Here is a 27,445-nt window from a genome sequence, read left to right as displayed (position 1 = left end):
ATTACATACAATTTGTATTTTTATAATTTTATACTATGTATTTGTTTATAGTTTGTTTTCTTAACTTATATGAATTACCTGAATTAAGTAAAAATATTTTTTTGTTGGATATGTCGTTGTTTATATAATTAAAAAAAAAAAATATTTCGGAACATAACCCTACTTTTTCTATGTGATCCGAGTCTCGCATAATGTGACATTTCTATGGAACCTAACATCCGCATTATACGAGGGTTACCTGTAAAAATTTGTACTGCAATATAATTTTTAGTATATAAATTGCTGTAAAGTTTTGTTTGATATATTGATATAACTTTAGAGTAAAAACTAATTATTACAAGGCAGTTGAATTTTTGCAATGTAAAAAAAGGAAAAAGAAATGGACTGTGTGCTTGATTTTTTAAAAAATTATTTATTATTATTATTATTAAGAGAGACCTCCAGGAAGTCAGTCTTACATACTACACACACACACCAGCTATCATACTTATTCTTGAATTCATTCACACTGCTTGCACTCACAACATCCAACGGCAATCCATTCCAATCATGCACCACCGTCTGAGAGAAAAATTTAGCCCTCGCACCCTTTTTAGCAGCCTTCATTCTCAGCTTCCAAGGATGCCCTCTTGTCCTTTCCTCACCCTCCATAAATTGAAAAATTCCATCAATCGAAATCCTGTATGACCTTTCAGAAGTTTGTAAGTCTCAATCATATCACCCCTCTTTCTCCTGTTTGCTAGTGTCTGCAGTCTACAAATTCTCAATCTGTCTTCACAATCAGTATTTCACAATCCTGATATCATTTTTAACACTCTCCTTTGTACTCTTTCCAATATATCAAAATCACAACGGAAACCAGGAGATCAGACCTGCGCACAATAGTCCAAGTGAGGTCTTATCAAGGTCTTGTAAAAAGGCAAAATAATATCCTTATCTTTACATATGAATGTTCGTTTCAGCATTGCAATTATCTTTTGAGTTGTATTTGCGATCTTTGCCACATGGCCCCTAAACTTCGACTTCCTATCTATTAACACTCCAAGATCCCTAGCCACATCAGTTTCTTCTAGCCTAATCCCACCAATATAATAAGACATTGGATATCTAATCATGCCAAAGTGAATGACTTTACATTTACTGACATTGAACTGACACCTATTCAAATCATTCTGCAAAAACTGTATATCAGCAGCATTCCTGATTACCCTACTTATCTTTGCATCATCAGCAAATAATTGTATGTTATTTGTCAAATCCTTCCCGAATAGATTGAATAACAGTGGACCAAACACTGATCCTTGCGGTACACCACTTGTTACTTTAAACCTCATCATCATCAAATTCCTGACATTTACCCTGAAAGGGTGTAGAAGAGCAGCCACCATACTGCAATCTATTGAGACTCATCCTCTGACTGGGAGATTTGCTGTTCATGCCTCGTGCCTTAAAAGGCAGCACTAGTCGAAGTTGCTTTCGTACTGTCACTGTGCGATCGCTCTGGCAATGAGTCCACTAGAATGGAAGCATCAAGGCAGCCATTGAGACTACCTTAAACCTTGCAGACTATCCCCCATATACCACTTTTTGATATCCATCAGTCAAACATCCTCTTATCCATGCTAATATTGTATAACCCAAACCCATTTTCTCCGATTTATGCAGTAGTCTGCCATGCTTTATTCTGTCAAAAGCCTTAGCAAAATCCAAGAGTATCATGGTGTATCCATTCCCCTTGTCTAGTTCAATGGTAACATTGTTATAGAATGGGAGCAAGTTGCTAAAACATGATCTTCCCTTAGTAAACCAATGTTGTTCATTGCAAAGTAGATATTCACTTTCAACCCATTTCTGAATGCTAACCAATTTTTCCAAAATCTTCACCACCACTCCTGAGATGCTAATTGATCAGTAGTTGGATACATTGGTCTTTGCACCACCCTTGTGCATTGGAATTACCATACATTCCTTCCATTCCTGCGGAATCTTCCCTGTTCTGAGACTCATTAAACATCCTGGTCAAAGGAATAGCCAGTTCAGCTGAACACTCTTTTAGCACACGTGCTGATATTCCATCAGTCCCTATTGATGAATTCTTATTCAGTTTGTGCAACAGCTCTAATACCTCGGCCTTACACACCTGCTTTTCTTCATCTAGTGAAGAAGGTAACAGTGAGCTCAATGTTGCGTTCACCAGGTTTATAGCTTTTAACGAAATGGGCACTCATTAACTGAACAACCTCTTCTGCATCTGTAACCCTCGTGCCATCTGGATTTAGAAGAGTTATTCTTTCATATTCATTCTTTCTTTTACTTGCAGCATATCGATAGAATTCTTGTGAGTTGTCTTTAGCACGTAGAGCCAGTTTCTTTTCATAATCAGACTTTGCTTTCCGTACAACAGTTGTGACTGTTCTAGCCTGCTGCTTATAACATTCATAACGGACGTCATCCTTATGCAAACGGTATTCCTTCCACGTCGTCCTTTTTTTACGAATCTCTTGCTTAATAAGATTGCACATCTATTTGACTCCTACTCTATTTATTATTCGAACTTTTGGAACACATTCTGATATCGCATTGTTTAAGTATTGTTTAAATGCTTCCCATGCACTGTCGATATTCTTTCCATCCAGCAACCGATCCCATTCCACTGAACTCAGTTGGTCATAATTTCCTGCTTTCTAGTTCAGCATGTAACCTTTCCTGAATGGAACATTCATAAACTTAGTCACCTCCCAAGTGAGTACTACATGATCACTGGAGGCAGAATAGTTACGTCTTTAACTGAAACACCCTCTGACACTATAATCAAATCTAACACTCTTTGACCTCAAGTTCTTTCTATCACATGCTGCTTGAGGAAGTTGTCCTGCAACAGCTCAATAAATGTATTTTCATTCTTCTCATAAGATTCTATTGTTACCCAATCAATATTTGGATAATTAAAATCTCCCATTATGATTACTCTTTTTGCGCTCACCTTTTCTATTTGGTGATGCATTTCTTCATCACCACTAATCGATCCACCAGGTCTGTAATAACAATACCCCACTATGTAATTTGTCTTGTTAGATTCCACCTCACACCAGATGGCTTCAAACTCATTGTCGCATGAAATATTGTTAGTAGTATTACTACATTCATAGGTCTCAACTCTAACTGGATTTAAGTCATCTAATATCATTAGCAGCATGCTCCCTCCTCTCCTATCCACTCTATCATTCCTAAAAATACTGTACCCATGACACTCAATACCAGTTAGTAGGTCTGATTCTGATAGCCAGGCCTCACTAATTTCTACAATCTGAGGTCGCAACATACTAAGGCAACAAACTCTACCTCTTTGTTTCTGATACTCCTAGCATTTGTGTACAGACATGTCTATATCTACCTGCATGTCTTTTGTATACTCTTGTTTGCAGTCTACCTGACACAGTTGGATATCTTGCAGATCTCTATTCTTCTCTAATGTCTTATACATGTAGACATCTTTGCACACATATGATGTGTCAGAACCAGACAAACACAAACCTGAAATCATTCTTGCCTCGTCAACATTTCCATGACAAAGCCCATTCCTGTCATTAACACAGTTATATACCATTGTCGCTCTTACACTCACATTCGCACCATTCCTCCCTTTATAATTTAGTTTCCCTGACTCTCTGTGTTAGGTCTCATACCAGTTATTAGTTTTTCCAGACTCCTGATAGCAATACTATTTGCAAATAGTGAGCATTTCTTTCCCCTGATATTTATAGAACTGTTTCTAATATTTTACTGAAATTTTTAGCTATCAGCAGGCACAAGAAGCTGTACTGAAAGGTATACCTAAATTGAAACAGCTTGGAATTCTGACAAAACGACCAGACGATTATTTTGCTCAGATGGCCAAGTCAGATGTTCATATGCAAAAAGTAACAGTTTACATTTTGTTGTAATATAAAGTATTTATAAAGTAATAAATATAAAAATAAGTGTCTTTACATTTTATATTGTTTGTTTGTATTTTGGTTTTAGTATTATAATGAGCTTCTTTAAAATGTTTTAATCCAGCAGGATATTTTGAAATTACTTTGGATTGTTTGGTCTTTGTTACATTTATTCTGTGCATGTTCTCTCCCTACTCAAACCTTCTGCATTATCTTTTGATTTAGGTTATTTTAGATTTTTTCATATTATATGGTATATTGTCATTCCCAAGGAATTAGGGACTTTTGGGAGGACTCTTTGCAGATTTTGCCTCTCCTTGAAAACATTCACTGAGGATGCACTTACATTACCCACTGGCATTTCATTTCATTCACTGATCCCACATGCCATGGGAAAAATGAGTAGCTTATGTGTATCCTTACTACACCTTTACACATCTTCCAGATGCATGCGCACACACACACACAGAAACTGCAAATCTCATATCTATATTATAAGAGCCGCTTACCAGTCTGCTTTCTTTTTTTGTTTTTGTAGACCTTAACCTATCCTCATGCAAAATATCCATAGACCAAATACTGTCTTTTACCCTATATGGGTCTTTTTGATTGTTTCCTCATCTCCATGGAACCCAGCCAGCCCTCTCTCTGAACACACTTATCCAGATGTGTTCTTATCAATGTTTTGTAAAGTGGAAAAATAACTTAATCATTCTTACAAGTGACTGTTCTCTTCACTGCAATTGTCCAGTATGATGACTAACCACCATACTAATGTGATCTCAGAGTTTTAACTCTGCTTATTATCACTCTCTAGGTTTCTAGTTTCATCAGCCACTTGTAGCAAATTCCAATTATTATAATGTTTAGCCTACAGTGTCCTCAGTTCAAAATGCATAATTTTGCATTTAGCAACATTAAACTGACACTCATTAATAGTTATTCATATAATCACTCTTCAAATTAGCCTGCAGTGATTCACTCTTATCATATATGTCTCTTATGATCTGACTAAACTTTGCATCAACATATAATTGGATGTTTTCTCTCTAGAAATCCCCATTCTTAATAAATAAACAACAGTGTCCAAACACAGATCCCTGTGATATCCCAATGGTTACCTGCCTTTGTTTAAACTGAGCAACTCTGTATGTCACTCTGATACCTCTCGCTCAGCCACTGGCATATCTATGTTACAAACATATTTATGCTTATCCATTCTTTTGAGTTATATGGAATCCTATGCCTTGGAAAAATTCCAGCAGCATTGTTATATCCATTCCTCTTATCATACTCTGTTGTAAAATGAAATGAGATTGCTAAAGCATAACTTCAAACCCATGCTTTCCCTCTATAAAAGAACAAAATGTTATCTACCCACCTCTGGATGCAAGTTCTGATTAACCTCTCCAGTATTTTAATGTGACTACTTCATAGATTCAGATTGGTTTATGATTGGCTGCATCATTCTTAGTGTAATGGAATTATCTTGTTCTCTTTCCACTCATTAGGAATCATGCCCATGTTGAGAAACAATGTGGTTAGGGTCATTGCTTATTACCTTGCACATTCTTTTAGCATCTGTGCTGATATCCCACCTAGTCTCACTGCTGTGTTTGTCAAGTTCTTGCAATATCTCTACTTCATCCACTACTCCTTCCAAACAGGTTATGGGTCTGTTTATGAACCTTACCAAAGTGATTACTTAACTCATCTGGTTCTTGTGTATTTGTCACTTTTCTGTCATCTCTGAGATTCTTTTTTACTAGACAGTGAAAACATTCTTTGAGATTTCGAATCTTGTTTTGCAGTTGCACCAATTTAGCTATCCTGTGATTTATTCTAATTTTGGGGAGGCAGTCAGGCTATAGAATTGACCCTCCTGCCTCATCACAGACCACAAGTGTGTCTCATTTATGTTAGCAAACATTTCAGTTCTGTATTATTACCAGAGACCTACAGGGAGTCAGGAACTCAATGGGGGGAAACATATCACCCACACCAGCTTTCATACCTTATCTGGCATTCATTCACACTACCTGTACCTGCCACCTTCAAAGCAAGTCATTCTAATCACATACTGCACTGTGAGAGAAAAATCTAGCTTTCACCTCTCTTGACTGCATTGATTTTCAACCTCCATAGATGCCTTCGTCTTGATCTTTAGAAGAAGTTTAATATACTAGTATATTAGGAACTGTTATACTGATTGTCAGTATACTAGTTTCTTGATTTCTAAATTTCATTCTTGTTTTCACTTAAATGCATTTTTTATTCCTTTATATCATCAGATTCATCTATCACATAAAAATGAAACATCAGATTCATCTATCATCTATCATATAAAAAAAAAACCTTTAGGATGTTTTAATAAGAATAAAAATTTAACAATTTACAGATATGTACTATAAACCCAAATATACAAATATTATTTAAATAAAAGGTTCGAAGAGAAAGCCTGAACCTTACAAAATGAAGTCAAAAGTTGACATGGATAATTTCACTGAGGTTTATACTTCATTGTCAGAATTTTTAGAGGAGTTATAGACAGAAGGCTACAAACAATCAGTAAGTTTGGAGGTTAACAGCATGATTATATATGTAGAGTTCAAGTAGAATGATATAGAAACTAGCAAGTAGCAGTATTAATTTCAAGGATAAAGTTTAGCTCTGAAGTGAAGATAATTGGATGTACCAGTTCTTTTAGACATAAACTTGTAATGATATCCAGGAGTTCATGAATTGTGTTTGTATTGCATTTTCTTTTCTTTTTTTTTCTTTTTTTAAATTTTTATTGTTATAAATACAGGGTGTTTCAAAAGGGTCTATACAACTTTGCAGGAGAACAAAGAATAAATCAGAAGACATACGAAAGCTGAGCGAGTGTCATAATGTAGTGAAACACATCAGTTTTTGGTGTGTTTTACTAAATTCGCAATTTTACCCTTGTACATCATTTGAAGAAAGACAATAAGAATATATGCCAGGATTTCTGTATGGAAATGATCAGTAGGATAGAACAAAATGAGGACTCTTTGGACAAGATCGTTTTCATTGACAAGTGCACTTTTCACATAAGTGGGCAAGTAAACACAACCGCAGAATTTGGGGAAGCTAAAATCCACATGGCATTATAGAACATGCTTGTGGCACTCTTAAGGCCAACTTGTTTTGTGCCATAAGCAAGAAGAAAGTGTATGGACTCTTTTTTTTTTTGGAATCTATCATTGCTGGTGGTGGTGTGTATCTGGACATGCCACAAGGGTACCTAATACTACAATTAGATAACGATGACCATGACAGATGCTTACACTTCCAACAAGATGGAGCACCTCCTCATCACCTCGACACCCACTTTCCAGGTAGATGGGTTGGTAGAGGGGTGCCTGTATTTCAGAGCAGGTGCTCATAGATGGAGCACGATCTATGAGCACCTGCTCTGAATCTTTGGTTTTAAACTGGAATTTTGGAGGATTTAGGCTTCCCATATTTTGGAAAGTTTGCACATCCATATTTATTCAGATTAAGCTAGTTTTGAGGGTAGCTGCAGATTCTAAAAACAAACTTTTGCACTTGATGCAATGGAAGTGTTCTATGCCAATTGATTCTGTGTTATATGTTATAAAGAATGGTCTGCCAGACCTGATTAAACATAGTCATAGTTGCAGATGCATTTTTTATGTCTTCTATGCAGATAATAGTGGATCTTCTTGTCTCTTCATAATGAGCAGACTTGCAGACTATATACACCAAGAAAGAGAGGAAGAATTAGTCTTTAGGAAAATGGATAAGAGTAGCTGTTTTCAAGTGTGACTTAAAGGCTGTGCAGAGGTTGTATTTCCTTAATATTATCACTCTCTTTCAATGCACCTTGAATATTGGGGGTGGCGATGGCATTACTAAAATCCTTCTGAAGCATTTCTTCTGATTGTGGATTTATTATTATTATTTTTTGATTGTGTAGGAATTGTAGCCATTAGATAGGCTGGTGGCATATATGGCTGAATTCTGCTATAATAGAGGTCTCATTGGAACAAAAATTATAGGCCCTGTTTGGTTACTTTTTATGGTACATATTGTTGAGTGGGAGAGGAATAATGGGAAAATATATTATTGGTTTAATCCTTTATCCAAGTGTAAGCAAAGAAAGTTTGTGCCTGAAGTATTTTCAGGACTAGGCAACTCATATAAAGAAGTTAATGGCTTCACATCACTTGCCTTAGTATCTCATAATGCAAAGCACATATCCTTATGGACATGTATAATGCTATGCATTATGGGAAGGATCCCATCCAGACCAATTTTGACCATTTGGCTCTCACTGATAAGACTTCAAAAAAGGTCAAATCAGTCTGGGTAGTGACACTCCCATACTGGGAAATTATAATATTTCATAAGGATATGTGCTTTGCATTGTGGGATACTAAAGCAAGCAATGTGAAGTCGTTAGCTTCTATATACGAGTTGTCCAGTCCTGAAAATACATCATTATCATTATCAAATTCCTGATGATGATAATGATGTACCCTCAAGGGATGTCATTACTAACTTCCCGTCTACAATTTTCCTTCAAATCAGTCTGTTACCTGTCAAGACTCCAACATTATCAGATCTTATGTTTCTATCTTCTAAGGCACTTTTTTACTGTATCAATCCATCTATAATCTTGGTCTTCCTCTGGGTCTTTTTCCTGCCAACCTGGCAGGGAACACTTGTTTTGCTAATCTTTCCTTTCTCATTCTGTTTAAGTTACCATACCACCTGAGATTTCCATATTTTCCAGCATATAAAATGTACTTTTTCCCTTTGAAAATCGGTCTGAAAAACAGGGTGTGCCTTATATACCGATACCCGTTTTTTTATTACTTGCATTTCTGGAAATTTTCTCTGTTCCGAGTTACGTGATATCTTTCTTGCTTTCCTTGCTCCGTGTTGAGAGCATTGCAGTTACGTAGAGTTCAGTGGATGCACATGCTCTGTTATCGATGATCACAGCTGTGTTCCTGTTTTGTTTAAACTTTCCAATTGTCGCGATTGTTGTGAATGGTGATAAATTTCTGCCATTAAATTTTCTCTAAATTTCTTGGCAAATTTTGCTGAAAAATGTTGGCATTGCTACAATATTGCATACAAGCCACGTGTGATTGCGTATGCTAAAGAACATGGAAACAGTGCTGCAGAGAGGCATTTCGGGCCACCCCCAACTGAGAAAATGATAAGAACTTGGCAGAATCAGGAAGAGGATCTGAAAAAAGCAACTCACAGTAAACATAACCTACAAAGTGGCCAGAACTTGAGGCAGAACTGAATACTTGGATTTTAGACCACAGAAAAGCAGGATCTACAAAAAATGATTATTCATCAAGCGGCATTAGTAATGCACTGGATGGTACAGAGGACAATTTGTTGTATGCAGACTCAGATTCTGATTTAGGAGAGGTTTCAAGTGTCTCTTCATTTAGCTCTGGAGATGAATTTCTGGGTTTTGATGAAGAAGATTAAAAGGTGGGTACTCTTTCCTGGTTAGATTAGGTATTTGTTAAAAGTAGACCTACTTATTACTTTATATTTGAAATACTATAAATTCATTATAATATTCAGTGATAAAGTTTTTCCCTAAAAAATGTGTACAAAAAAGAGGGTGCGTCTTATACGCCTGCAAATACGGTAGCTCTGCTAACACATTCCTGAATGCTAACAATGTAAAGTTCTTTCCTAATATCCGTGTTGTTAATAATGATATTGCCACTGATGCGATCGATTGGTTCACGCCTCTAACCTTTCTCAGGACTCATATCTGTGGTCTCTAGTCTTTGGTCAAGTGCTTCAAATCCACCTCTCAGATCAATAATTTAAAATTGGTTTTAACACTGTCTTGTATACAGCTAATTTAGTGTTTTGACTAATTTTTCTCTTATTCTATATAAATTTATTCATACCGTATTAATTTACCATTTTCACTAAAAATCATACCTAAGTAGCCGAAATGTTTTACTTGTTCTGTAGGATCTCCATTCACAATGCAGTTGATATTTTCAATGTTTTTGCCTATTTTCATTTTCTTTGTCTTGTTATTGCTGACCTTCATACCATATCTATTACAACAGCTATTCAATTTAGTCAAGGAATCTTGCAGACTTCTACTGGATTTATTTAGAAGTATAACATGATCCGCATAAAGTAAAGAGCTGACATTAACATCTCCAATTTTGATATCAGGTTTAATACCACTTTCCATCATAATGTGATCCATATAGATAATGAAAACAGAGGGGATAATGTACATCCTTGTCTCACACCAGATTTAGCACAAAACCATCTTCCTGTATTGCCTTCAATTCCAACTGCTGACTTACAACTCAAATAAAGACCAAGTATTGCTTGATATAATTGTCCATTGATACTATACAACTGTAGCATTTTGAATAGCTTTTCCTCTTGGCACATGTCATATGTCTTTTTACAGATCTACAAAACTTAAATACAGATCTTTATTATATTCTCATGATTTCTCAACTATTTCTCGTAAAGTGAAAATCTGATCCTGACAGCCTCTATTTGGCCTGAATCCAGCTTGTTCTTCACCAAACGTCCCTTCCATAAAGCTTCTCAACTGTCAAGTATACGTGCATCAGGAACACTCAGTAGGGAACTACATTTGTAATTCTCAGATTCAGTTTTATTTCTCTTTTTATAAATGGGTACTATGAGAGCTTTACTCCAATCATCTGGAATTTGCCTCTCTGTTCAGGCCTTCTGAACTGTGCAATGCAGCCACTGTAAGACCTTTATACCTCCTACTTGAGCATTTCTGGTCAAATATCATCTATTCCCGCTACCTTTCCATATTTCAAGCTTTTGATGGCTTTTCAACTTTAAGTATGGATATATATTCCTGATTGCATGTCTGTTGATTGTTTTTTACCGTGCTGTGATCACTGCTTGTTTCATTTAGCAATTTTTCAAAGTAATCACTCCATACATCAAGGATATATTTTTCTCCAGTTTGCATGTCATCTTTATCATCTCTGATTCCTTTCACAGTACTCTTTCCTCCATTTCTGAACTTTTTCAACAGCCTCCAGAATATTTTGCCACCTTCTTGATATTTATTTTCTATGTTTTTACTAAAATCTTCCCATGACTTTTGTTTAGCTAGTTTTACACAGTGTTTAGCTTTCTTACACATGTCTCTTTACTCTCTAAGAGCACAAGCTGGCTTATTTGCCAGGAACTTTTATATGCTTTCTTCTTTTCCTTCACTACCTCTTTAACTTCCTGTGTCCACTATGGAGTTCTGATTTTTCTATTCTTGCAGACAACCTCACCATGTGGTGAGGTTGTCTCAGTGTTTCAATGTTTTCTTCAGGATTTGCCACTGAATCTCCATGGTTTGGTTCTGCTTTTCAAACTCTTTCATTTTTTCTTGAATAATGTTTGTGTATTTTAGTCTACATTTCACATCTGAGAGCTGCTCAACTTTTATTCGCTTTAAAACTTTCTTACATGTTATTATTTTCAATATGAAATTCAGTTTCAGCCTGCTCAAGACTAAATAGTGATCACTTCGAATTTCAAATCCTCTGTACACTAGTGTCCTGCACCAGTGAGATAACATCACTATCAAAATAACGTAGTCATTGAGACTTTTCTTATTCCTTGCCTCTTCTCTCCATGTGAATTTGTGCACATTTTTAAGTTGGAACATTGTGTTAGTAATAACGAGTCCATATGCTGAGCAGAAATCCAACAGGTATTTGCCATTATCATTGGCTTTGCTCTTTTCTCCAAATTTTCCCAAAATATTTTTGTATGTCTGACAATCATTTCCTACTCTGCTATTTAGATCTTGAACAAGGACCAACTTTTTGTTTTTCATTGTGTCAGTTGCTTTCTCTAAAGCCTCAAAAAATTCCTCCACTTCTACCTTAGTAGAACCTTCTGTGGGAACATAGGCACAAATAAGTCCCATTGTCCATTTCCCCTTTCTGAGATTTGCTAACATCACTGTACTTGATATTGTTTGCCATTCAAGAAGATTAGCCTCTTATTTTATGTTCAGTACTATAGCTGCACCTTCTTTTCCCTGATTGTCATTGCCTGAATATAAAATTTTGTATTTATTGCTCAGAAATATCTCACCAGATTTTGTCTTATTTTTTTTCAGTCACTCCTATTCAGGCTGCTTATGTTGATAGTACCTATCTTGAACTCTGGTGATGTTGAGTTGGGGTGTGTTTCATGATTTGTTCCAGTAGCAAACTTTTCACTGTTCTCCCTGGTTTCCTGCCAAAAACAACAGGGTTCTTGTTTAACTGGGCGATGCCCCTGCTGGCATGAAATTCTGTCATGTTGTACCATCATTTTATATTGTGGTTTAAGCCATTAAGAATACAATTTGGCCAGCTAAATTCCAAATTGCCAGCCTATTTTTGTTTGTTCAGTATCCAGGTAGATGCCTAACCTAATCCCAATCCTCACTACAAGAGAGTGAGGATTGGGATTAGGTCAGAAGCTCTGGTCGGTGTGCTGCATTCCTTTAAAGGTCATGTGGAGGTCTCCTCTCAGTTATACAGCTTTGTCCCTCTTGAAAATACTTCAGGTGCAAACTTTCTTTGTTTACACTTGGATAAAGGATTAAACCAAGAATATTGGCATCTTGAATTTATATATAACCAAGTGGAAAAACTTTCAACATTTTCCAGTATCTCTAATCCAGAGTAATTTAATTATATGTGACAACTTTTTTGTTACTCGGATATGGAAATATGACTTCTGCATTACTTCAACCTTGGTATCACCTCTCAATCTGCACCCACTGATGAGACCTTTCTTGAAGTCTGGGTAGTGAATCTTCCCATAATGCATAGCATTATACTTGTCTGTAAGGATATGTGTTTTGCATTATGGGATACCAAGGCAGTTGATGTGAAGTCATTAGCTTCTACATACGAGTTGCCCTGAAAATACTTCAGACGTAAACTTTCTTTGCTTACATTAGATAAAGGATTAAACCAAGAGTATAATTTCTTGGCATCTTTAATTTATAGTATAACCAAGTGGTAAAACTTTCAACATGAATAATGGGAAAGTTTGTGAAATGTATCTTCCTGTGTGATTCTTCAACATATGGAAATAGGAAATGATCATCACCTAGTGCTGAGCAAGATAAAAAGTGATTATTTCAGTACCCAAGTATTGAAATGAATCAAATTCAAAAAATTTTCAAATCTGAACTTTAGATTTAAGTATATGTTATTATTGGGATAAACATGAGAGAAAAGTCTAAATGATAAAATCTGTAGCAAACATTGTTTGTATCAACTAAGAAGCATATGATAAAGCTGTTTACAGTGATGGAAAAATAAGAAAATTTAAAAAAAAAAAAATGCCCATGAAAATAAGTCATAGAAAGTTCCTTGCTAACAGATTAGTCATTTTTCTTAGGGAATGTAAGGGTAAATAGAAGAAAGTTGTTTGTACAGGGTGTCCCAAAATTCATGCAAGAAATAATTTTGATAGAAAACACAGGTTTTTAATTAAAAATTGTAATTTCTTATTGATTCATAAAATATACACTATAGGGTTATGCATGGAATAGCATATCGGGTAAATGGCCTCCACGGCTTTGCTGGCACGTACGCACTCTTTTGTCGAAATTTTCCATGACTGTTTTGCATAAATGTGGCTGAATTTCGTTGATACAGCACTCAATTTCCTCCTTCAAGGTGTGGGTGGTTGTGGGCTTGTTGGCATAAACCTTAGACTTCAAAAAACCCCAAAGAAAAAAGTCCAACGGCATTAAGTCACATGATCTGGGTGGCCAATTCTGATCACCAAAACGGGAAATTACATGACCAGGAAATGACTTGTGCAGTAATTGAATTGTTTCTCGGGCTGTATGGCATGTGGCACCATCTTGTGGAAACCACATGTCGTCCACATCCATATCTTGCAATTTAGGCACAAAAAACTGTATTATCATGTCGCGATAGCGAGCACCATTAACTGTTATTGCCTTACCAACTGCATTTTCGAAGAAGAATGGACCGATGATGCCTCCAGCCCAAAATCCGCACCAAACAGTGACACGTTGTGGATGCATTTGTTTCTCAACAATCACTCGTGAATTTTCTGAACCCCAAATGCGACAATTTTGTCGATTAACGAAGCCATCAAGATGAAAATGAGCCTCATTGCTGAAGATGATTTTGTTTGAAAAATAAGCATCCACTTGTTGTTCCATAATCCATTCATCGAACTCTCTTCACTGTGTGTGTGTGTGTGTGTGTGTGTGTGTGTGTGTGTGTGTGTGTGTGTGTGTGTGTGTGTGGTCATTTTTAATAACCCTGAACTGTCAGCTGTCACGCTGTCTTTTTTTTCTCGTTGGCAACACTTTACCACACAAATGGCGCTAAATTTTAATCTTGCGTGAATTTTGGGACACCCTGTAGAAATTTGTCAAAAAAAAAAAAAAGTTAGTATTGGTAAAATTTGTCAAAAAATTTGTTTGGTGAGAAAGAAATAACGTGTTAAGTGCATTAACACATTATTTCTTTCTGAATATATTTGTAGTGTAACTAAAATGACAACATTAATTTTAATTTGTACTTTTTTAATAATTTTTTTAATATTATGCAATGAATTAGAACCAAAAAACTTGTTTTTGAAAGGTTCGAGAAAAACTACTAAGCAAGCAAGCATCCCTGGAAAGAACAGAAAAGGCTAGAAATCTTAGAGAAATGAAAAAGTATGGTAAAAAGGTAATGAACATCAGGAAAAATGAAAAATATAATTACTATTAAATTTCTCTGTTGGAATTATATTTAGAAAGTGAATATTTCATGGTCTTCCTACATCAGCAAAGTACATATTAATTACTTTCTTTCTTTCTTAGGTAAGAAAAGTAAGTTAGTGTCTGTATAAAGTATTCATTTCGAATTCATTTTCTAATTAGCATGTGAATTGGAGAGATCATTAAACATTCTTAATGATTTAGGTTCAAATCATAATTATGTTTAATGAATAATGCTATTGAGATAATGAAAAACAGTAAAGCCTTTTTTAGAAAACTAAAGAAAGCTAGGCAAGTTGAGTTTAATCCTAAAATTTTACAATTAGATATACAAAAATGATGATATAGTTAATACCAAAGTTAATATAAGCTCTTCTGGCTTATGATTTTAAAAGATCCTGCTGCATATTGAGCAGAAAGGTAATGAACAACAATGAAAAGTTAATGAAGTAGATGAACTATGACTGAAGAAGGGGATAATACAAATCGAGACATCTGGCATAATTAATGCTGTGAAGAAGAGTTTCTCGATAGTTTAATACATAACTGCTTCTCTTCTGACTAGACTAATATACACATGACATTGTCCATCATCATAGGGTGTCAAGTTATGTTGCAGTTGATTGCGACATTTATGATGAGCACTGTACATATTTTAGCATTTGGTATTCACCCATGGTGTGGGATGCAATGTACAGTCTCATATTTCTGGTTTGCAATTCTTCTGGCATGTGATATATCATTGTGTGCACTTTGTGGAGAAGCCAAACTTAGGTTAGAAGGGAAGTGATTTTTTCTTTCTGGTTATATAATTCACCAGTTAAGATATCTTATGGGAAATCAATTAATCCGTTCCCACATTCAAAAATTAAAAAAAAATCCAAAAAATAAAAAAATTATTCTCAACTAAATGAAGAAAATGCAAAGAAATGGAGAAGGAGTGAGAAGAATCATTTTTACACTATAAATATGCATTTTGTATACCATTACATATTAATTTTTATTTTATGTCACTTGTGAATTGCTCCCTTTTTGTTGCTGTTTCTTCGTCCTCTGAAGACATTTGCTTTCCCTCCTCAGTAAGCAAAACAAAGTACAGTGGTACCTTGACTTACGAACTTAATTAATTCATTCCTGACCGCTGTTCGTATCTCAAAGTATGTCTCTCGAAACCCAGTTTTCCATTATATCTTATGGGAAATCAATTAATCCATTCCCACATTCAAAAATTAAAAAAATCTATTCTCAACTAAATGAAGAAAATGCAAAGAAATGGAGGACTGAGAAGCATTTTTACACTATAAATATGCATTTTGTATACCATTACATATTAATTTTTATTTACGAAATCTTTGGTTTTACATGATTAGTATGAAAATCTTCTTCCATCAAATTGGAAAAAAAAAATCTTTTACCCCACTTGGGGTAATTTACCCCAGTTCGCCGACCCCTGGTTTAGTCTGATAGAATCCCTTAACTAATTTGAAGGTCTCTCTATCATATCTCCTCTTTTCCTCCTATCCACCAAACTCTAAAATCCACATTCCCTCAAATTTTCTTCATAACCAACACTCCAGAGTCCTGATTTCACTTTGGTCATTCATCTTTGGACTCCCTTCCCTCCTCTAGTGTTTTTGCATCATGATGAAAACTGGGCAACCAAATCTGAATGCAATAGTCCATGTGTGGTCAGACCAATATATTTAATGTATACTACATTTAATATAGCAGTGTTTTTAAGTAGTTATGAACTCTTTCTTTATTGTAGGACTATAAAAGTTATGGGATTCCTGAATTGAACAAAGTTCTTTTAATGAGATTTTCTGTTCTGTCGAAGTTTAATGTTCCAAGCACATGGAATTGACATATAGTTACCATTTTGCAGTTGAAACATTTTTTTCCCCCTTGGTGGTCATTACCACATAGGTAGTTTGAGTATTAAATAAGATGAATTAGCCTCATTCCAGAAGTGCTATACTTAGTAAAGAATATGGCACCATGTATTCCACATCCCAACTTCATCTTAACTTTAAATAACTACTATTAAGCAAAGAAAAATGCATTGTATGTGGAAAAAGCAGGCAGACCTTATAGTCCTCCATCTTCCCATTAACATGTTAAGTAGGCTTAATGAGCTGTCATAGCCAACTGTGTGGAAAGGCTTATGTTTGTTGCTATACTAAAATCCAGTCAGCATGTCACAGCCAAGTACTTGGCTTCGTATACCTACTAACGTTCTGACATGATAGTCAATCATATCTACATAGTTATGTGTCTGCCAGTTGTATGTATTCTCATTCTGGCTTGCTAAAACCAGGTTTTTGGGAAGGAAATCCTGCCACCACATTAACAAAAAATGCACTCATGCATTTTTTTGAAATCCTAGAGTCTTTTACTATTATTCCTACTGATCTGACCATTGCAGTTTTTGTTTAAATTTATTTCTTAATTTTCCCAGGTATGATTCTTGCATTATTCTTTTCCTTTTTTATTTTGCCATTTCTGAATCTGACTGCTAATATTTGAATTTCTGAATTCAGATTTTAGAATCTGACTCTGTGGGTTTATTGTTTAGTTACATTCACGCACATAAGGAACACCTCATGGAATAAGTTTATCTAAAGAAACTTACTGAAGGCCAGGCACACACACACACATACATGAAGAAGTGTTTATGGAAAGTACCAATATCAATAGAATTAGATATGCAAAGACAACACCTGCATATTTGCACTGGAAAATGCTGATTAAAAATATCAAGATGTCATTGTTATCCATATGTATGTAGTTAATTTATCTGGTCTCTCTTTTGCTTTTAACCATAGTCAATCAAGAGAGATTAAACATACCTTTTAGCTTTAACTCTACATCTTTCATAATATTATTATGAAAGATGTACAGTTTCAATATAATCTGTAGGACAATTTTTTGTGACTCCCATCCACAAAATGTTGTTAGTCCATAGTATGTTCATACCTTACTTGAGCAAAGGATTTTTTCTATTTTTATTAATTTTGTGAAACTACTGCAGGGCAATGGTTTCACACTGGGCAATGAAATTCTACCACCTGACATGTGGAAATTAAAAAAATAAAAGTATGGCTATTCATGCATATATGGATTTTCCTAGACAAGACACACCAAAAAGTGTTAATCAGAAATCAGACTGATTGGTATTTTACAAATAATAAAGCTATTAAATTGTATTGAACTCATCGCATAGCTAGTTTGAAGGATGGTGGATTAAGGGAAAAGATGAGATTTTTGAAGCTGATGTTTGGGTAACAAGTACAGAAATGATCCCAAACACTCATAAAAAGTTGCATTTTGTCTAGTTATAGATAATAATTATCTATAATTAGGATACATTGTAGGTATCAAATTATCACAAGACTTTTTTGTCATCTGTAACATAGTGTCACTTTTAACAGATTTTTTTTAATCAATTTTATATCATTTTGTTATTTAAAATTGTTGAGTTTAAACAAAATTGACTTTAAAAATTTTAATAGAGATCCTGAGTACCAAATTCTATGAAATTCTCTTCAGCTATAGTAGAGGCATATTGAATCATTGTCTAATTTTTTACTGAAAGTGGGATTTTCAGTTTAAACCTAAATTAAGATTACTTGACACATTTTAGTCAAGATCCCAAATTCTAATAAAATTCATGGATGGATGGATGGATAAACAAAACGTCTAGTAGGTGCTTGTGCATTTTATTAAGTACTATAAATAAAATGATGTCGTCAATCAGTTTGAAACTATTAATTCATATAAATTGTGTGGTGTTGATGATTTTATTCTTGGTATAAAGTAACTAAATGAAAAGATGAATGCATGTCTTCATCTTTAGAGCATATTTTTGCTTCTAGTTAACTTAACCTGATTTTACTGCCATGTAAAAGTAACTAAATACATATATCTAGTTAAATTGCTTTTGTCGTTCATGTTATCACAACTCTTAACTGGTTTCAAAAAATTTCTTTATTATTATTATTATTACATGATACCTCCAGGGAGTCCAAAGACTCTTCAAGGGAGGGCACCCGCTCTGCAAATCTGTCTACATCACTCAATCCACCAACTACAGAACTGCAGCTATCATCATATACCACCCACCACTATTATTCTAATATACAATTGTTACTCAGTAATAATTTAGAAATTGGGAATTTTTTGATAAGTTAAAAAAAAAAAAAATTGAAATTATCCATTTTAAACAGAAATTGAATTTATTACTTTAGATGTAACCAATCTGCATTTGCTGTTTTTCAAATTTTTGTTACATGTGCTCAACTCATAAATGCAGATAGGGAATATTTTAAACAAAAGACTTGGTATTAAGTACAATAAAATTTAATTAATATTTCCAATAATTTTGCAAAGTCAAATTGCCATAATCAGGAACAAGTCGGGAAGTATGGCAACCAAAGGTAGTATTGTATCCATGGGTTCACCACTTTCCCTACCCTTGGCCAACTTCTTTATGGAGACCTTTGAAGAAAAAGCATTAAACTCTGCCCCACAAAAACCCACTATTTGGCTTTGATACCTAGATGATTGTTCACTATTTGGCCACATGGCTCAGATACACTCCACTCCTTCCTAACACACTTAAACAACCAACACCCCAGAGTCCAGTTCACCTTAGAAAAAGAGGAAAACAACACCCTCCCCTTCCTAGACACTTTAATCACTCGCCAGCTTGATGGATCTTTGGTTTTCTCTGTTTACAGAAAACCCACCCATATAGGCAGATACATTCACCAGCAAAACCCCCCCTTCACAACAATATGGGGTTATAAAAACACTATATAACAGGGAAGAAAAATTAATCTGCTCAGATGACGATGCCCTAACCACTGAACTAAACCACATCCTCAACACTTTCTTAGCCAATGGCCATAACCCCCAAAAAATCCCCAAAATCCCTAAAACCAGTAAACCACAACCCCCCTCCACAATAAAGATTACACCAAATCTATCACCATTCCCTACATCTAGGGCACCTCTGAGAAAATAAATATGACCTGACTTCTTGTTATAGACCATATAAAAAGTTGGCATTCCTTATCTGCTCTACCAAAGACCACTTCCCCTAGACCTACCTGGTGTATACCAGGTCCCTTGCAGCTGCAAATTGTCCTACTTTGGCCAAACAGGCAGGACAGCAAATATCAGGATTTCAGAACACAAAGACTACATCCGGTTTCACCAGTGCAGCCACTCTGAGCTGGCAGACCATGCCTTAGATACCTGCCATAGAATTCATTGGAAGAAAACTAAAATAATACACCGCAGCAAGTTCAAATATGAAAGATTATTCAAGGAATCATCGGCATCTCTGAAAAATGTTCCAAACCTCAACAAATTTGGGTGCATGAAACTACCCCAAATTTGGGAGACTTACATTATGAGAACTTCAGCCCAACGGCCAAGACAACCCAATTAGCCCGCCAGAGGGCACCATTAGGACTTTAGGAACAATATTAGTTTCTTGCCTTCTTCCTCATTTGCTTGTGTTAGTGCCTGCATGCACATACCATATTTTTATGTTCCTGAAGATGGCAACGTGATATTGCCGAAATATTGAAGTTATTCATTAAAGTTGCCTTTAATTAATACCCTTTATATGCATTGTTAATTCCATAAGCTAATTACCAGTTAATAATATCTGAGACCTTCATGGAGACAAGGACTCATTGAGGGAGGTCATAGGTCATCCATACTAGCTGTTATACCTTCTCTTAAATTCATTCACACTTGATATACTCACTACTTCAATGAGCAAACTGTTCTGTTGTTCTGTGAGATAAGTCTAGTTCTCATCCCCTTTCTTAACTGTACACAAAGCCAACTTCCTTTCTCTTTCACATTCCATGTAATGAAAGATTTCATCAGTTGATAACTTATAACAGTCTTTCAGAAGTTTATAGACCACTATCATATCAGCCCCTCTTTCTCCTGTTTATCACAGTTCATACACACTTGGTCTGTCCTTGGAATCTACATTCCATAATCTGCATATCAACTTTGTTATGCTTCTTTATTCCTTTTGAACCCAGGAGACCAAATCTGTGCACAGTAGTCCAGATGAGGTCATATCAGGGGCTTGTAAATAAGCAAAATGACTTCCTTACATATCAGTGTTCAATTGACCATGCAGTCATCCTCTGAGCTGTATTTGCAATGTGACTTTTGAACTTCAGGTTCCTATCTGCCATAACTCCAAGATCCCTAGTCTTGTCAATTTCTTGTAACATAATCCCACCAATATAATATGCTTTTTGGAAATCTCATGTAAAAATGCATAGTTTTATGTTTACTAGTATTGAATTGATAGCCATTATCATTTGTCCACTGTTCCAGCTTATCCAAATCATTCTGTAAGCATCTGATTGCCCTGGTCTATGTTTGCATCATCAGCAAAAACTTGAACATCTAATGCTAGGTTCTTCCCAATCTGGGTTTGGGATGGCAGTAGATGTTAAGACTACTTACAAACTATATACAAAATTGACATCCCTTATCTGCACCCCCAAAGACCTGTTGGGTGTTCACTAAATACTTTACAGTTGTAAACTCTCCTGCTATGGCCAAACAGGTAGGACAGTCTACATCAGAATCACAAGACACAAGGATTACAATGATGGCAATTTGACTTTCTCCCCCCCAAAAAAAAAATAAAAAAAAAAAAAAAAAAAAATATATATATATAAGCCTTACCACTCATCTATATTTTGTTTTCAGCTTCAGCAAGAAATCCTTCAAAAGAGACAAAAAAATAAAAAAGAAATGATTGACTCTTTAAAAAAATACAAAAAAGGTATGTTATATTATTGCCATAATGATAATTAATTTTCCATTCAGGAAGAAACATTTTGTTCCAATTTTTTAGTTGATTTCTGTTATGGATTGCATTTTCTCTAAAGATATTTGACACATACATCATGTTAAAAGTATGATGTGTTATGAATTATGTTTGATAATTAAGCTGTAGTATAAATTACTTTATGCATAAAACTTATTAATCTATACAGACATGAGGAACAAAAATGGCAGATGTCTGTTATAGTGAATACCTAGGGACTAGAGAAATAGTTTGTTATAGTGCAAGGTTCCCTATAGTGATTTTAGGGAAAAAAATTTGTCCCTTCCCACTAAATTCCCACAAAAAAGAAAAGGGAAATGGTGGGAGGCAGAACATAAATTGCTGGAAATAAAACAAAGAAAATGGCAGGAAATTGTACATTGATTCCAGAACACAGAGGATTGGCACAGCTAGTGTGAAAAACTTATTGGACAGAGACTTGGTGATGAAAAGCTGGCATAAATTGCTACTCTTTTCTCAGAACTGTAAATTATGAAGCTTGTTTGGGTAGCAGTTCATTTGTGTTTGAAAGATTCTTCATAAGCTAAACATTACTTCTGTATTTTCATTTTTATAATTTCAAACTCTTCTAGTTAGAAATTATCATTTTTATTCTTCCATTATTTTTGAATTTGTACATTTTCATGTTGTTTTGTGTTCTTCATGATTGATTTCTTTCCGTTCATTTTGTGTTCTGTCCTCACTATAATTTCCTGCCATTTCCTTTGTGTAGATTTGAAAATTGAGGTGGTGTAAGTAGAAGACAATATGATAATAAATAAATACAGATGCCACTTATATTAATTTATTATTTATTTTTGTAGAATTTTTGGCTATGTTTCATAGCTATTTTCTATACAGTAAGAAAAGATAAGCATAAAAAAAAACAATTAAATCGAAAGCATGTGATATTATATTCCCTATCAACTGAAGGAGGATAACTCCATCTACGTTAATAGATTTTAAGGAATAAAATAAAAATTTTAAATTTAAATAATTAATTGCAATTTTTATTTTTATGAAGCACATGAATGATTATTAATAAGATAATTTCCCAAAATTGAGAAAGTTTAATGCAGTCATTTTTGCGTTATTGCAAATGTGTGCTTCTCAGCTTTCTTTATACAATCCTTCCAGAAGAAAATAACTTTTGCGTAGAACTTTAGTATTATTCCACTGAATTCGATGCTTAGTAGACAAGGCATGGCTAGTAGCCAAATTTATTGGGCTCTTGAAGTGAAGTATATTCTTGATGTTCTTTAAGATGAATTTGAGTAAAACAACTATTCTGTGCATAATAACGCAAGCCACAAGAACAAGGGATTCTGTGAATTCCATGATAATAGAGAAGGGGGGAGGGATGGAAGAGAAATTCTAGAAACTTCTCTAGGAGGATTAAGACGAAGTCTATGATATTAAATTATGATTATAATATTAAATAATAATATCAAATTATGTAAATTGACATTTAGTTTATGATATTGTATTATCATTCAGATACACTCTTCTTAAAGAAATGTATATAATTGTTATTTTAGTAATTTTGAGAGTTATTTGCCTATTCCAATGAAAGTTCATTCCAGTGAAAAGCTATTGCTTTTCATTGAAATGGACTTAACTGCTTCATGTGAAATTAAACTTCAGTATAAGAGCTATTGTATGACTTAATTCCTTTTGTTAAAATTTCTTGTTTCTCTCTTTTTCTTGCTTGTTATTATTATTTTCAAATAGCAATTATATGTACAAAAATGATGAAAAACAGTGTTAGATAGAAATAATTAGAAGTTGGGAAAAAGAGTTGGAATCTGTTGCCATTTGACTTAACTTGAATAACAGTAGGTTACAATCATTGGTAAGGACTAAAGGAGAAATTTGTTCCCAAAGAACAGATGTATAGTTGGAGGAAAAGTTCATTAGGAGTTATAGGTTTGGAGGAAGATGAAGAGATTATAACCAACCCTTACTGTAACAAATATTACTTACAAGTTCTCATTATTTCAAGCTGTTGACAAGTTCTGACCAAAGAAGCTCATAGGTGCAATTCTATGCTAAAAGAAATTTACTATACCATGCTATCCATTATAAACTATTCCTGTGGTCCCTATGAGTTTGCTATAATAAGAATTGACTGTATTAGTTTATATAAACAGTGCCCATTGAAGTACTTATAAGCACGCGCGCACACACACACACACTAAATAAAAATTAACTAAAGCAAAAACTTGAAATAACTAATTAAATAGGATTTTGTCAATTATATGTCCAAAATTGAATAATCACTATTTAATAAGATAGTAGCTTCTTTAGATTAATAATAAAAAAAAAATATTAAAACAAGTGCAAAAAGCAATAATACTGAAATGCAGTACATATGCTATTGAAACAACAATTGAAAGTAGAATGAGCCCATACCTAACATTGCTTGCTGGTTATTGTTAGAATAATTTACTTCAGAAATGCTGCAGATTTTGTAGAAGTTGTGGCATCAAAATTATTAAAATATACGTTAATAAATATCGCAAACAATGTTTATATTTTAGATATAATGTTTTATATTTAAGTTGCAGGTCTAGTTTGAGTGAATGAATAGAATTGCTATCCTCACTCCATCAGCTCGATTTGAAGAATCCTACTGTGACTTTTTTTTTTTTAACAGAATTAAAAAAAAAATGGTAAAGGAAAAGGCCATGCAGTTGAAGCATGAAATGTTTCAGAAGTGAAATGTTGTTTTGATTAAGTGCTTCACTGGTATGATATCTCATTTGAACTGTTGTTTCTCATTAGAGACTAAACAGAACCGCTCTTTAGTGGCAGAAAAACTGTCTTCAACATCATAGAATCTTATAAAACTCAGGACCAGTGCATACATCTTAATTATGCATGGTCATGAAGCTAGTCTGAAGAAAAGGCCATCTTCATTTCGCATTAGAAATTATTAAAAGAATGGATGTTAATTATCATCATCAGGTTTAAAGGAAGCTGGAGGAATGATAATACAAAAGTGTATAGAAAAATGTCTATGGTAGAGTGGAACAAGGCTACTGGAATTAAACTTCTAGATAGCAACAAGCATTTTTGTGGCGACTTGGTATTGTTCACAAAAAGAACCATATTATAAAGTTGGGCAAATTGGAAATTTGTGTAGAATTAGCAGCACCGTGATAAGTAGTGTCTTGTGTGTTTTAGAAAATTGTGTCTTAGTGACTTGGTTGTTGTTACTCTCAAGGATAGTATAGAGACAAGTGTTTAGGGCACTGGTTGTAGAAAATATTAAGGTTTGGGATTTAGATGTTTGAGTACTGTAAGGTTTGTCATCAATAGGAGAAATGGAGAGCGTTATCATTGGCAAAACTTTGAATAGGGTTTGAGGTGGTCATTGAGAAAAAAGGGCATTTATGTATATGAAGAAGGTGGGTAGTATACAGAACCATGGGATTGTCTGCATTAGTAGAGAAATCCGAAAAGAGAATGCTGCCTGCCATTCCACTCATCAAACGACAAGAGAAAACTGGACACCCAAATAAAGATAGAAGGCAGATTATCAAATGCCTTGGAAATGTCAAATGCAACCAGACATGTTTATCCAAACATTCCCATGGCAAATGTCAAGAGGTGAGTGATGTAGGTGAGAAAATCTGCTGTAGATCTTGAATGTCAAAGTTCATGTTGGTGAACTTTGATTAGTTGGCAGTTCTCCATGTGATTAAGTTGACAGATCTTTTTCCTTATTTTTGAGAGTACCAAAAGGGTTGATAGCTTACAGGCAGGCATTTATTTCCTTTTCTTAAATGGGTTGAATATAAGCTTGCTTGCATTTTTAGAATGGATGCTAAGTATAAGTGTAGAGATAAAGAACAGATATTAGTTCAGAAATACATCTCTTAAATGCAGTTGGAGATACCATCAGAAGCCTTTTTTTTTGGTATCTGCAGGATTCTTCTGAAAGTGGCATGGGATGCATTTTTCCAGAATAGCTGGAGGTTATTTGCCTTGAATATTGTATGTGGCTTGAGACAAACTCAAGCTTCATGCACAGCTTACAAAATCATCATTAAGTACTAGGTCTAAATATAGAAAACTTGTTGCCTATATCGTTGTACAATCATGCCTTCTAGTCCCTTGCAAAAGCTATTGGCTACAGTTTCTGCCCACCTCTCTCTCTCTCTCTCTCTCTCTCAGCCAGATGGCAGCATTGCCTAAATCTGACTTCCTAGCATCATTCTTGTCATCCAAATCCTGCATCGGTCACCTCCAACCTGACCTGGAACATTGCACCACATGCTATCTCTAGCTTTTTGCCAGAAAGTCATAAGAACCTTGAACAACATGGATACCAGGAGAGCACTTCTGATCTTGATATCTCACCAATTCTGCTCAAGAGGCATTAATTCTCCATAATTAATGCCAGGGTTTTATGAACTCTTTTCTATATTATACATAGGTGGCCTTCATCCCACAGCATGGAGATAAATTAATCTACGGTCAATTCCAAAGAGATCAACAGTGATTCTATAATTAACTATCGATCTGTTCTCACATTAGTTAGTGCCATAGTAATGAAGATCATCAACAGTCAACTTATTCAGCACTTAGAAAACTGTCATTGAATTAAAGACCACCAGTATGGATTCTGACAGTAAAGATCCATAGCAAATCTTCTCATATTGTTTACCTTTGGACACATTCCATGGAAGGTTTGGAGAAACTTATATTGTTGCACTTCACATCTCTCAAGCATTTGATTCATTTTGGCATCAAAAGCTTCTCAGTAAATTGACATGCTAGGATCTGCCTTCCGACCTTTGTAACTGGGTTACCAGTTACAAAGGTCGGAAGGTTTATACTTAAACCTTCCTCTTGGTTTATACTTAAACAACTCTCACTGACCTCAAAACCTATTTACAGTTTTGCTAATGATAGTATTCTCTGTTCCTCCTACTCATGACAAATCTTGCAGTGCTCAAACATCTTGGTCTTCAAGATCCATGTACTGTCAGTGCTCCATATCATCCTTTGATGGGGTGATAACCTAGTCATTTTTGAAAACACGTGACTTTCTTACAAAAAAAAAAGACTTTGGTTCTTTTCCCCCTACCTTTTACCTTACCAACTCAACTTAACAGCCAAGACCAGATCTTGCTTCTCAGGCTGACATATACTCCTAGGCTTCAAAAAACACTCAAGTTACATTTCATCTTTCCTGTTGCTAACTATACAAATCACAAATTCACCTTCATATGGATACTGTTACATTTTTGATGGATTTCTTTAAAAGTTCTACGTGTCTAGAAGAGGATGACCTCCCTCCAGCCACTGTCTCATAGATGGCTAGTTTCTGCATTCTGTCTTCTATAGATACCAGGGTAGTTTGAAAAGTTCTTGGCCTAACAATGAAAAAACGAATTTATAATTTTAAAATTATTTTTATTTTTCAACATAATCTCCCTTAAGACTAATACATTTATTCCAGTGATGCTCCAGCACCCATTATCCCGTCCCTGTAGTGGTTCTCAGTAAGATCTATAAAATACCTCTACAGCTGCAATCACCTCTTAATTTGAAGAAAAATGCTGACCAGCGAGGAAGAATTTTAGTTTTGGGAAGAGATAGAAGTCAGAGGGAGCCAAATCTGGGGAATAGGGTGGATGCTCCAATTCATAGTACAGATCCCTTAATTTTTCCATTGCCAAAACACATTTGTGCATTGTCCTGATGAAAAATTATTTTTTTTTTCTTCTGCAAACCAGGCCTTTTCTCACAAATTTTTTAGTCTAGTCTGGTTAACAGATTTGAATAATATTCCCTGGTTATTGTTTTACCCTTTTCAAGATAATTAATAAA

At 34.8% G+C, this 27,445-nt stretch overlaps 1 protein-coding gene across 2 annotated transcripts in view; it reads left to right on the top strand.

Annotated features, from left to right (window-relative positions):
- Positions 1-27,445, top strand: part of LOC150108554 (putative rRNA-processing protein EBP2) — a 114,244-nt gene that overhangs the window by 36,036 nt on the left and 50,763 nt on the right. For both annotated transcript variants that reach the window (XM_090415984.1, XM_090415985.1), the window contains exons 4-6: positions 3,797-3,920; positions 14,609-14,698; positions 21,484-21,559. In XM_090415984.1, coding sequence (XP_090272110.1) covers positions 3,797-3,920; positions 14,609-14,698; positions 21,484-21,559 — 290 coding nt within the window. The remainder of the gene's footprint in view (positions 1-3,796; positions 3,921-14,608; positions 14,699-21,483; positions 21,560-27,445) is intronic.

This window comes from Typopeltis vanoorti, chromosome 3 (genome assembly GCF_054136105.1).
Source record: "Typopeltis vanoorti isolate ZY-2024b chromosome 3, IOZ_Tvanoo_1.0, whole genome shotgun sequence".
Classification (NCBI taxonomy): domain Eukaryota; kingdom Metazoa; phylum Arthropoda; class Arachnida; order Uropygi; family Thelyphonidae; genus Typopeltis; species Typopeltis vanoorti.
Note: the sequence above shows the minus strand (reverse complement) of the source record. Positions and strands in the feature narration are given on the sequence as shown.